Source organism: Palaemon carinicauda, chromosome 31, assembly GCF_036898095.1.
Source record: "Palaemon carinicauda isolate YSFRI2023 chromosome 31, ASM3689809v2, whole genome shotgun sequence".
Lineage (NCBI taxonomy): Eukaryota > Metazoa > Arthropoda > Malacostraca > Decapoda > Palaemonidae > Palaemon > Palaemon carinicauda.
In genome coordinates this window covers 47,346,257-47,359,245 of record NC_090755.1, presented here as the reverse complement: position 1 = coordinate 47,359,245, position 12,989 = coordinate 47,346,257, and the positions used below count along the sequence as shown (strand labels likewise).

The window sequence follows — 12,989 nt, the reverse complement described above, 5'->3', positions numbered from 1 at the left end:
CAAAGTTATTACGTATTATGAAATTGTCGTAGAATGGTGCAACTTGTATAGGTTATCAGTTTTGGAAAGTCTTGGTGGATTGTTTGGCTACCATGTGCATGATTTTTTTTTTAGTTAAAATGTCGTTCATCACCACGAGGACCATTTTACCGCGATTGCCCCTTTTTCATTTTTTTTCATTTTTTTGCCAAGTCATTTTTCCGTAAGATATTGCCAAATAGTGTCGTAAAACTTTTGCTTGTTTAGTGTTGGAAAGTGTGTCTAGATGATCTGGCTACCCATGCATGACTTTGTTTTTGTCAGATACGACGTAGTTATTGGTATATTGGGTATTTAACTGCGGTTACCAATTTCTGTTTTTTTTCAATATTTGTAAAAATTACTACGTAGTAAGGAATTGCCGTATATTATTCATTTTTTTTTTCATGTTTATGTGTTAGAAAGTGTGCCTTGATGGTTGGGCTAACACGTGCATGTCTTTTTTTTTATCTGAGATGCCGTATATTAGAATGTCGGGCATTTTACCGCAAGTACCCCTTTTTCATTTTTTTTCATTTTTTTGCCAAGTCATTTTTCCGTAAGATATTGCGAAATAGTGTCGTAAAACTTTTGCTTTTTTAGTGTTGGAAAGTGTGTTTAGATGATCTGGCTACCCATGCGTGATTTTGTTTTTGTCAGATACGACGTAGTTATTGGTATATTGGGTATTTAACTGCGGTTGCCAATTTCTGTTTTTTTTCAATATTTGTAAAAATTTACTACGTAGTAAGGAATTGCCGTATATTATTGATTTTTTTTTTCATGTTTATGTGTTAGAAAGTGTGCCTTGATGGTTGGGCTAACACGTGCATGTCTTTTTTTTTATCTGAGATGCCGTATATTAGAATGTTAGCCATTTTTCCGCTAGTGCCCCTTTTTATTTGTTTTGCATTTTTTTGCTTAGTCATGTTACCGTAAGGAATTGGCAAGTAGTGTCGCAAAACTTATATTTTTATAGTGTTGGAAAGTGTTTCTAGATGATCTGGCTACCCATGCCTATCTTTTTTTTAGCCAGATATGGCGTATATATAGGTATGTGTTCGATTTTCCGGTGATTGCCATTTTTTTGTTTTTTCCCATTTCTTTCAAAATTACTACGTACTAAGGAACTATCACAGAGTAATGATTCCTCTAGATGTTTATTTGTCGGAAAATTTTGTTTACTTTTTTTTTGATTGAATATCATCAAATTTTTTTAGCTAAAATATTATATTGTTTTACATTTTTTTTTCGATTTTATTTCCCTTAAAAAATTTTTTTTTGGGTCAGAATTTTAATTTTATAGTCGTAAAATAATCGACAATTATCCAGCAACCCACATACAATTTTTATGCATATCCAATAATAATTAGATTAGTAAATAACACCTTGAAATTGACATACCCTTCCTACATTTCAAGTGGCAGATTAGGGAGTCTGAGTCAGTGTGGTTGGCGGCCATTTTGTGGACATATCCGAAGCGTAAGCTGCCCTATCTATATATATTCTTGTTCCCTATAGAATTTGTGATATTTTGGTATATTTTTACCTGCATAAATATCATATTATATATTAAATATATGTATTTTTTTACGAAATTTCTAAGTACTCAAAAAATTACCTTTAGATATGGCCCCTGATATAAATGTAATTTACAAAATAATGAAGATTTTTTTACATATTTCTATTTTAGGATAACATATGTTTATTCCCTAAAAAATTAGCCACTTCCTATTTCATTTGGGTACCCAAAAAAATTCATGAAATTTGGACAAATTTTTTTGGCCAAAAAAAGTTACCCTTTTTTTCTCATTTCAGATCTTCACCTCCATGGGTCTGACTTCATCCAAAATACATCAAGATGTGTCCTAAACATTCAAGAATCAATTCCTAAAAGGATTTGTGTATATATGTATAAACTTTTTTTTTATGAATTTTTATGTCAGGTCTTTTTTCTTTCTACTTAATTTTTTAAAATATTTATAATAAATAGTTTTTCTGCAGATGAGTAGTATTTATCTTTACAGTTGTTTTAAGCATTCATTGAAGTTTTTTTGGCAAAAGAAAAAAGGAGGTTACTGCAAAAACTGATTTTTCAAGAATTTTTTTTGGCGTCGGGGTCGTTCGCGTCCGAGTATACCCTTAAAGGGGTGTCCGAGGAGCGTACCTATCCAGGGTTAATCTAGTTAGTGTAGGAGTGAAGTGAAGAGGGATACTAGTTTTTCTTACAATTCAAAGTGATATTGAAATTCTGGATTGTTTAAGTGTTATTGTCAACCTAGTTATTAGTTTCATTTTTTAAAATGTTATTTTCATTAGTAAAATAAATTTTTGAATATACTTACCCGATGATCATGTAGCTGTCAACTCTGTTGCCCGACAGAAATCTACGGTCGGGATACGCCAGCGATCGCTATACAGGTGGGGGTGTACACAACAGCGCCATCTGTGAGTAGGTACTCAAGTACTTCTTGTCAACAAGAACTCAATTTTCTCCTCGGTCCACTGGTTCTCTATGGGGAGGAAGGGCGGGTCCTTAAATTCATGATCATCGGGTAAGTATATTCAAAAATTTATTTTACTAATGAAAATAACATTTTTCAATATTAATCTTACCCGATGATCATGTAGCTGATTCACACCCTGGGTGGTGGGTGGAGACCAGCATACATGTTAACAAAGAAGCTAAGTATCCCTTATCTTATTTTAGCCGTTATTCAAAATAACAAACATAAAATAAATAAGTACCTGGTAAGGAAGTCGACTTGAACTATTACTCTGCCTTTTTAAGTACGTCTTCCTTACTGAGCCTAGCGATCCTCTTAGGATGCTGAGCGACTCCTAGGTGCTGAAGTATGAAGGGCTGCAACCCATACTAAAGGACCTCATCACAACCTCTAATCTAGGCGCTTCTCAAGAAAGAATTTGACCACCCGCCAAATCAACCAGGATGCGGAAGGCTTCTTAGCCTTCCGGACAACCCAGAAATATTTCAAGAGAAAGATTAAAAAGGTTCTAGAATTAGGGAATTGTAGTGGTGGAGCCCCCACCACTACTGCACTCGTTGCTACGAATGGTCCCAGAGTGTAGCAGTTCTCGTAAAGAGACTGGACATTCTTAAGATAAAAGACGCGAACACTGATTAGCTTTTCCAAAAGGTTGCGTCGAAAATCTTTTGCAGAGATCTATTTTATTAAAAGGTCACGGAAGTTGTGATAGCTCTAACTTCGTGTGTCCTTACCTTCAGCCAAGCTTGGTCTTCCTCATTCAGAAGGGAATGAGCTTCTCGTATTAACAGTCTGAAAATAATAGGATAAAGAATTCTCTGACATAGGCAAAGATGAATTCTTAACTGAACACCATAAAGCTTCAGACGGGCCTCGTAAAGGTTTTTAAAATAGAACTTAAGAGCTCTACAGGACACAATACTCTTTCTAGTTCATTTCCAACCATACGATAAGTTTGGAATAACAAACGATATTGGTCAAGGCCGAGAAGGCAGCTCGTGTTTGGCTAGAAAACCAAGATGTAGAACATGTAGCCGTTTCGGATGAAAATCCGATGTTCTTGCTGAAGGCATGAATCTCACTGACTCTTTCAGCTGTGGTTAAGCATATCAGGAAAAGAGTCTTAAAGGTGAGATCTTTCAGAGAGGCTGATTGAAGTGGTTCGAACCTGTCTAACATAAGGAATCTTAGAACCACGTCTAAATTCCAACCAGGTGTAACCAAACGACGCTCCTTCGTGGTCTCAAAAGACTTAAGGAGGTCCTGTAGATCTTTATTGTTGGAAAGATCTAAGCCTCTGTGACGGAAGACTGATGCCAACATGCTTCTGTAACCCTTAAAAGTGGGAGCTGAAAGAGATCGCTCTTTTCTCAGATATAAGAGGAAGTCAGCTATTTGAGTTACAGAGGTACTGGTCGAGGATACGGATACTGATTTGCACCAGTTTAGGAAGATTTCCCACTTCGATTGGTAGACTCTAAGGGTGGATGTTCTCCTTGCTCTAACAATCGCTCTGGTTGCCTCCTTCGAAAAACCTCTAGTTCTCGAGAGTCTTTCGATACTCTGAAGGCAGTGAGACGAAGAGCGTGGAAGCCTTGGAGTACCTTCTTACGCGTGGCAGACGTAGCAGGTCCACCCTTAGGGGAAGAGTTCTGGGAACGTCTACTAGCCATCGAAGTACCTCGGTAAGTTATTCTCTCGCGGGCCAGAGGAAAGCAACTAGTGTCAATTTTGTCCCGTCGTGAGAGGCGAACTTCTGCAGTACCTTGTTGACAATCTAGAACGGAGGGAATGCATATAGATCTAGATGAGACTAATCTAGTAGAAAGGCATCTAAAAGAACCACTGCTGGGTCCGGGATAGGTGAGCAAAGTATTGAGAGCCTCTTGGACATCGAGGTTGCGAAGAGATCTATGGTTGGCTGGCCCCAGGTGACCCAAAGTCTCTTGCATACATCTCTGTGGAGGGTCCAATATGTTGGAATTATTGTCCCTTCCTACTGAGACAAACTGCTAAGACATTCAAGTTGCCTTGGAAGAAATTTGTTACTAGTGAAAAGTCTAGACCTGTTGAACAGGAGAGGAGGTCACTAGCGAACTCGCACCATGTCAGAGAGTAGGTCCCTCCTTGCTAGGAGATGAACATCAAAGCAGGGAGTTGTCCGTGTTGACCTCCATTACTTTGTCTTGAAGGAGAGACCTGAAGCTTTTCCAGGTCAGACGTACTGCCAGAAGCTTCTTGCAGTTAAAATGCATTGTCCTTTGACTCGAGTTCCATAATCCCGAGCATTCCCTACCGCCTAAGGTCGCACCCCAGCCTACGTCCGATGCGTCTGAGAAGAGAACGTGGTTGGGAGTCTGAACAGTCAGGGGAAGACCCTATAAAAGGTTGATAAAGTCCTTTCCTCAGGTTAGACCAGAATTATCTTCCGGAAACCGGGATCGAGACCGCTTCTAGCGTCTTGTCCTTTACCAGTGAAGAGCTAGATGAAACCGAAGAGGACGGAGGTGTAGTCTTCCAAGTGACACCAATTGCACCACGGATGACAGTGTCCTAACCAGACTCATCCACAGCCTGACAGGGCCGTATTCCTTCTTCAGCATCTTCTGGATGGAGAGCAGGGCTGGGGATTGATCTTCTTGTTCAGCCATGTCCTCATCAGAGGGTTCCTCATCCGAAACTGATGAGGAAACGGCAACGGAGTGGGCAACGTCTGACTCGCTGAATCCGGTCGCACTGGTGGATGCGTGACGGAGCCGGACACAAGATCATGGTACTGCTGCACAGTCTGTGAACTGTTAACCATGGGGATGCGAGGAAGTACAGCGACAACCCGAAACTGTCTAGACTGTCTGGGTAGTACAGACAACCCCTTATCGGGTTGCTGAGGTTGCCGCACTGCGTCACAACAAGTCACCTCTGCTGGTTGTTGAACGTCTTCCCAGTGACACACTGAACGTCCACAACCACCTCCGAGAGTAGCTTAACATCAACGTGTGACTGGCAACCACACTGGGTCGCACCGGTGGAGGAACCATCTCAACTGGCGGACGTGAGTAGGATACCTCAGCGTCAACAGGGCATACAACCAACCGGTAGGAAGATCGTTGGCAAGAAGGTTCTTCTCCGTAAAAAATCCTCTATCAAGGACTAAGCTTGGACTGCATGTCTTGCAACAAAACCCAATGTCTATGGGAGCAGGTGTGGCAACAGACGGGGTTAGCGACTGAAGCGGAACCATTTACCCTCCCTGGAAGCATGTTATGCTTAAATTAAAGTCCATAGGAGGCTAAGCAGCTTAAGGCTCCTCTCCAAATGACAGAGTCCTCAAGGGAATATCAGAAGGAGGGAGAACAGCACTTTCTCATCTACAGGAACCATATCCGAGAAAAGCTAGGTTCTCTCAGTGAGGGTTTCACTGGTGCAAAAGCAGCAGACCAGAAGGCAACGTTATGAAACTGCTTGACAGTCTGTGAACTGTCAAAAACTGAACTGTCAACCACAACAGGAGCGTGAGGACATACAGCACTGGTGTATAAGTAGCAGACCAGAAGGCAACGTCATGTAACTGTTTGACAGTCTGTGAGTTGGCAACAACCAAAGTTGTGTGGGGAAGCCTCAACTCCTGACTGACTAGTGCTGCGGGCGAGTGGCGGTAACCACAGTGTGTTGCGGAGGCTGACACACCGTGTCAAAACTCGGCAGCTTGTGGTAGCTCACGCACGGCAACGGAGTGCTCTGTGTGTGGGAGTCATCATACATCTGGCAGGGTTGACTGTGCATGGGTGGAGGAGCTCTCACAACAAGAGTGTGAGAGCAGGAAGCCATGCCGGGCGCACAACCGTGGGAGGTGTAGGCCCACGGGTGCATCGTCAACCTTCACCGCAGTCGGAGTGTGGGAGCTGGCAACAACAAAAGCAGAGGGCTGGTGTGTGGGAGGGGCTGCGGTGGGTTGAGGAGCATGCGGTAAGCTATGCAGAGCATGCTGTAAGGTATGCGGCGCATGCTGCATGGTATGCGGAGCATGCTGTAAGGTATGCAGAGCATGCTGCATGGGCTGCGGAGAATGCCGCATAGTGCTGGAACCCGGCAGCTCTACAGAACCTTCCCACTGCTGATGCGGTAGCTCACGCATGTTAGCAGATGGTGCAGCAAGAACATGCGTCTGGCAGGGTGGACTGCGCATCGGTGGTGGAGCTCTCACAGGTGGGAGCAGGCAGCCGCAGTATCTGCTGAGCGCACAACCTCGGCGGGTTGTAGGTTAACAGGTGCATTGTCAACCTTCCAGCACGATACTCCTGCATGAAGGAGCAAGCTGAGACTGTATAGTCTGCAGCATGGACCACTAGGGTCTATGAAAGACAACAACAAACGGAGCTACTGTCCGTTGTGACTGAGGGTCTAAAACAGCTGGTGCGGCAACAGACGGAGTTACTGCCTGTTGCGGTACCACCTTGCCTCTCTTGGGAGGTGTGCAGTTGTCGTACTGCAGCGAATCCGAACTAACCCAGTGGCTACACCTAGGCCGTTGGACTTGCGCAGAAGGGACCGACTTGCACTTAAAAGCTGCAAGATTTGGTCCATGGTTTCTGCGAGAAACCTCTTCCGCAGACGAGGAATAAATGGGCTCTCTCGTCTTTGTGTGGGTGGGGTGATCACGTCGGCAACGTGTGTAGATACACCCGAAACCACGGAGGGAAACGTTTGTTCGTCGATCAAGACCTGTGGAACCCATAAGTCCTTCGACATTACTTCTCCCCTGGGCTTGGGAGCTTGTAAGAGGTATCGGACTAGGTGAACAACTGGCACGAACAAACGAACCCTCGAACGCAACACTGTAACACTTTGCGCATATCACTTTATCACTTTTGATTTTCTGTTTGCACTTATTTCACTGAACTCGAAACTTTAAGTGGTTTGTACCTGAAACACGCAATCCTATCCTTCATTAAAAGGTAGTAATTGCGAAAACAGTTTTACAATGTAACAGAAAAACATAATGAAAGATAAAGAATTCAGTGGCTGGAAAAGAGACTAAACACTAGATCAAATAAACTACGTTTAAAATCTCTCACCGCATAAAGCCTGGGAACAAGAATAAAACTCTAGAAACGTTTTACCTTCTTCCCCTATAGCGACTAGGGAGAAGAGTAAAAAACGAGAACAACGTTACCCGCTTGAACGAAACGTTTATCCTCCTCTCTCTCCCTCCGTCTCTATCTCTCTCTCTCTCTCTCTCTCTTGAATTAGAACCTGAGAGATGAGCCCAATTATATATCGTTAAAACATATTATTTGTTAAAGGAAAAAAACTGAAAGGTTTCCCAAATAAAAAGTTCCTTAGAATTAAAAACATTTAAGCTAAGAAAGAATGAACGAAACGCTAGAATCGGTTTACTCTTACTGCAACGTGAAACCGTGAAATACTCTCTCTCTATCGTAACGATAGAGCGCAAGTTGAACGTTCTGAACGTCAACAACTGCGGAGACTAAACTAAACGTTAGTTCAACTTTGAAAACAGTACGAGACTATCAAAGAAATTCTTTCAAAAACATTAAATTAAAATAGCATAAATTCTTAACAGGAAAAACGATATGACAGGCTCAATGTTAATTAACTTCGGTTCCAAGTAAGGACCGCCTACTATTAGGAAAGGTCGCATATAAACAAACATAAAAATTAATTTTTATAAGTTTATAATAAATGGAAAGTTAATCGAAGAGGCCTATAAATGGCGGAGAGATATAAAATAAATCTATAACTTTGTTAAGCAAAATTACCAAAAACCTAAATACACTTCCGTCTAAGCCAGGGTGGGTCATAAAAAGAGAAAGAGAGTCTATACTCTCTTCGACACCAACACTTCCGTCTAAGGGAAGGGTCGGCCATTTAAAAGTGAAAGAGAGTCCATACTCTCTTCGTCACCATAATTAAATCTATCCAAAACGAGTTCAAGTTTTGAAATGAAGATAAAACCCCTGCATAGCGAAAGTTCAAAACTGGAATAGTGTACTTCACCAAAAAGTTGTGAAAACAAATCCAGTTAGGGACGGCGTATTAGTAGGTCTTGCCGGAGGCACGACAGAGGAAAAATTGAGTTCTTGTTGACAAGAAGTACTTGAGTACCTACTCACAGATGGCGCTGTTGTGTACACCCCCACCTGTATAGCGATCGCTGGCGTATCCCGACCGTAGATTTCTGTCGGGCAACAGAGTTGACAGCTACATGATCATCGGGTAAGATTAATATTGAAAATTATTTTTTTTCTATAATCCTCTTTCAATACACTTCCTCATGTTCCCCGTTCCAGTCTGAATTTTTTTTTTGCTTTTGGGTTGATTTTTTTCCCCTAATGTTCCTATGGCTCACTTAAATTTGAAAGAAATCTTACCTAAATCACATAGCCATGCCAATGTTCTGAAGAACTGTGTACTCTACAATAATGTTAGCAACCTGAGGTTCTAGGTGGGTTCCCTTACCCAGTATAAAATCAAGGGGTGGTGCCCAGTGCCCAGTTCTCTTGGCAGTTTGCCTTTTGCCCTGATTTCTGGGTATTCCACTGTTTTTTGTTTTTGTGTAGTGAAACGGAAAGTGGTCAGCATCAGACACTAGGCAGTCTGCATGCTACATTTGGCCAAGTCCGCAAACCACTACAACATGAAGGTTACACTAGAGCAACCATAATACTAGTGATAACTTGTATATCAGCAGCCTACCAAGAACAACACACATGAAAAGAAAAGAAAATAAAAAAGTTTACAGCCAGTTTTAATTAGGGTTAATGGAGCAGAGATGAAACGCCTGCACTCCACCTGGCCAAAAACATAAAGTGACGTAATACACACAGTGAGTGTGTGACTGCAGTGGCTGGTCTGGTCACTTGCTCGCGCCAACTAGCGGTGGGTTGTTATGCCTTGTACAAAGAGATTATGGCTAGTTTCCACCTATGACAGAACAATATATCCATGGTAATAAGCTAAAGGGTTTGTATGCGAGTAGGAACAAATTTTTTTAGTCTTCAACTTGATTTCTGAACATTTGCCTTTTATATAGTACATTCAATCCTTATCAGCTTTTTCCTATCCCATCTTTCCTCATCCACTTTGTGTTATAACAAAATATTTCCTTTTCTTCCCTTTACTGTGTTTGAGGCTAATTCCATTATTCTTAAATCTTAATCTTTTTATCTTTGCTACTGGTTCCTCTTCCCTTTGTACAGTAAATATTTACCATTTTCTCTCTCTACCACTCTTATAACATGAAGGACCTCTTCCTTCCTTCAACTACCTTTGGTATACTTTCATTCAAACAGGCCTTTCTCTGAGAATGAAAATATGCATAATTGTAAGCCATAAGTATTTCTAATAAAGGTAATATAAAACTTATGCATACCCAATGAATCATCACACAGCACATGGAGCCATTTCAGAGAACATTAAAGCAAATATGCTATTAATCAAACAATAAATAAAGTAAAAGGAATCTAGTGAAATAATGGACAATGGAAACATGCTCCACAAAAGACAATTTACATGCTACTCAGATCATCAAAAGAATTAGTTCATCGTTACCAGAATAGACAGACAATATTTGGCAATCACTACCCTTACCCTATATTAGTTAAATTTTGACCTGCCATCAGGGCCATGTATAACATTATATCTGTAAAAAGGCTAGAATTCAAGTAGAGTATTGCTGATATGCAATAAGTCACAAATTTTAAAAGTACAGTAATTTGTATTTTTCTTAGTTATACAAACCAACGTCCTTTAGTGGGGCTAAGAATCTAGCAAAACCTGGAAACAACCAATGAAAAATTATTGAGGTTCTGGCAGCCACCCCCCCCCCCCAAATGCCACTGGTGGTATAGGTCTGTCTGTGCTCAGAGCCTTATTTGAAATTTGCCTGGAGCTTGTGCAGTGTATGCAGCAGGAAATGTAACTTAAAGGATATAGGTTTCTATTGCTAGGAAAAATACAAATCACTTTTAAATATTTGTGATTTGTTCCTATACAAATACAGACTCTTGTCTTTTAGTAGGGGAGTCATCCTTAGGAGGAAGTCCCACTCATCCAACTAGCTGCTTAGCAACCCAAAATCATGATGCTCAGTCTGATAAGAAGAGCAAAGCAAATGATCTTGGCATTTCATTAGCCAGGGTTGAATGACCTACTGCATCACGGCCAATAATTTTTTCATACAAGGCGCTATCTTCAGTGGGAACAATGTTCCTGTTAAGGACTAACATAAGTACAGTACAGTCAGTCCTTGCTTTTAGTGGGGTCACTCTTCGTGATTTCACTCGTTCACAATACAGAGAACTGCATAACTTATTAAATAAAAAATTACATTCGAGGGTTCGTGATAAGTGGCACCTCATAAAGGTGCCACAGTGTCTGACAGCCCTGGATATGTCAGCATGCCGCCAAGTTGCTTCACACTCATAATAAAATCAGAACTTCTCGACGGTTGATAAGCATTGAGAACACCTTTGTACAGCTCGACGGCAAAACTCAGAAGGGAGGTTTCAAGCGCTGACAGACCCTTAACACCAGTAGCTATTAGGGGGTGGCTGCAAGAACCTCAATAATTCTTTACTGGCTATTTCCAGCTTTTCCCAGAATCTTATCCATACTAAAGGACGAAGGTTTGTATTCACGTAGGAACAAATAACATTTACTTACCAAACCCATCTAGGTCTACATCATTATTAATGACGACATCAAGAAGATTGTCACCTTCCTTTCCTTTGACAGTATAAGATCCATCTAATGTTTCAAATGTGACTTCAACCCTGTGAAAATACATTCAGTTAATACCATAGGCAACTAAACTTGGAGATGGAATACCATGGTAATAATAAACCAGGCTTCCTAGTATAATATTTTGATACAAAAATAAATTCTATGGCAGACACACAAATCACATGATACAGCTTAATAGGAGTTAAGAGGATCTATCTTATAGCACTAGAGGGATATCTTCAAAATTATTTATTTTGATTCGATATGTAATTGGATTTATGAATTTGGACCTCACAGTCCTGCACTGGGCCCAGGGACACTATTTAGCACTGGAGAAAATACCCTCAGTTGCATTGAGTAGTAGTTGCGACATTGGATGGCAAGATGGAAGAAAGAAACTGGAACAGAGGTAGAGAAGGCTAAAAATTATTTGCAGCTAGTGGCTAAAGGGACACTATAAAGAGTGATTTTGTTTTAATGTTAATCCAGTTTTTAGTGAATTCTATCAGCATCAATGATATTTGATGTCACTACAGCTGTGATGAAACTACTGTACATCAAACTTCACAGAGAACCTTAAATTAGTCCATTCAATATGACAAATTTGTAAGTAATTTCTATTTTTCCTAACATACAAACCTGGAGCTATTAAGGGATATACTTTCGGCAAAGGGATAACCACACCAACTGCTATCAAAGGGGAGGGGGCTGGCTGCCTCGCTTACTCACACACCTGGGTTGAGCAACCACTTTGCTTCCTGGCAAGACTTCTTCTTGGGAGATAGGGCTGGTGAGCCAATTTGTATAAATAGTCCAGGTTTGTATGTTAAGAGAAATACAAATTACTTACAAATGTGTCATTTGTTCCAACACAAATACAAACCTTTTGCTATTTATTAGGGATGACTTACTCTTAGGTGGAAGGAAGTCCTCACGCAATGGCTTTAGCATTTGACCAGGGGTTCTCTCCTTTGATATACAGTATGACCAAAGGTAGTAGGAACCCTGCCCTCGCTAATATATTGTGCTATGCACAATTAGCGGCCTGTAGGAGCTGTGCGTTCGTTAAGATCTTAAAGAGAGACTCACCAGTGTAAACTAAAGAAGACATCTCCGCCGTAGTAGCCGAGTTAATAGACCTACTCAGTCTGACTCGAGCTTCATACTCCGTCCTAATCAACGAATCCGGCAGCCTGGGAAGGCGTTCACTGAACTGTGCGGTCGCACAGTCCGGAGCAAACTTTCCCGCCGTGAAGGTCGCCGGTGCATCAACCCAGCAGTCTTGGTCCCCTGGGAACAGCAAAGAAGTCAGGTCTGTCTCTCTAAGTTGTGGCATAGGTTTGTCCTCCATAGCCGCTTGCAAAGTAAGATCCACCACTTTGATGGTGCACGGAGTAGGAGTTTGTTCCTCGACCACAAACATGGTATAAGTTCTTTATGAGGGGTTAACTTAGTATTCACGCATTCCCATTGAGTCAGGGTCCGGACCCAGGCGGACTGAGCCTGCTCCTTCGGGAATATAACAGTCTCCTTCGGCACTTTATCCACCCTGACAAGCGCGTCCTCTGTCAATCGCGCATAACCTGGGAAGGCGGGTAGAACTCAAAGTCCTCAACCGGACGGGTACCACAACCTTCAATAGTCAACATGCCCTCTGAGAACGGGGCATGAAGGGCCAGCCTCCACAGGTTGCTCTTCACAAACGCCGGGAGCTTTGAT

At 41.5% G+C, this 12,989-nt stretch overlaps 1 protein-coding gene across 3 annotated transcripts in view; it reads right to left on the bottom strand.

Annotated features, from left to right (window-relative positions):
* LOC137624400 (patatin-like phospholipase domain-containing protein 4) overlaps nt 1–12,989 on the bottom strand; it is a 240,223-nt gene that overhangs the window by 173,303 nt on the left and 53,931 nt on the right. For all 3 annotated transcript variants that reach the window (XM_068355136.1, XM_068355137.1, XM_068355138.1), the window contains exon 2: nt 11,211–11,320. In XM_068355136.1, coding sequence (XP_068211237.1) covers nt 11,211–11,320 — 110 coding nt within the window. The remainder of the gene's footprint in view (nt 1–11,210; nt 11,321–12,989) is intronic.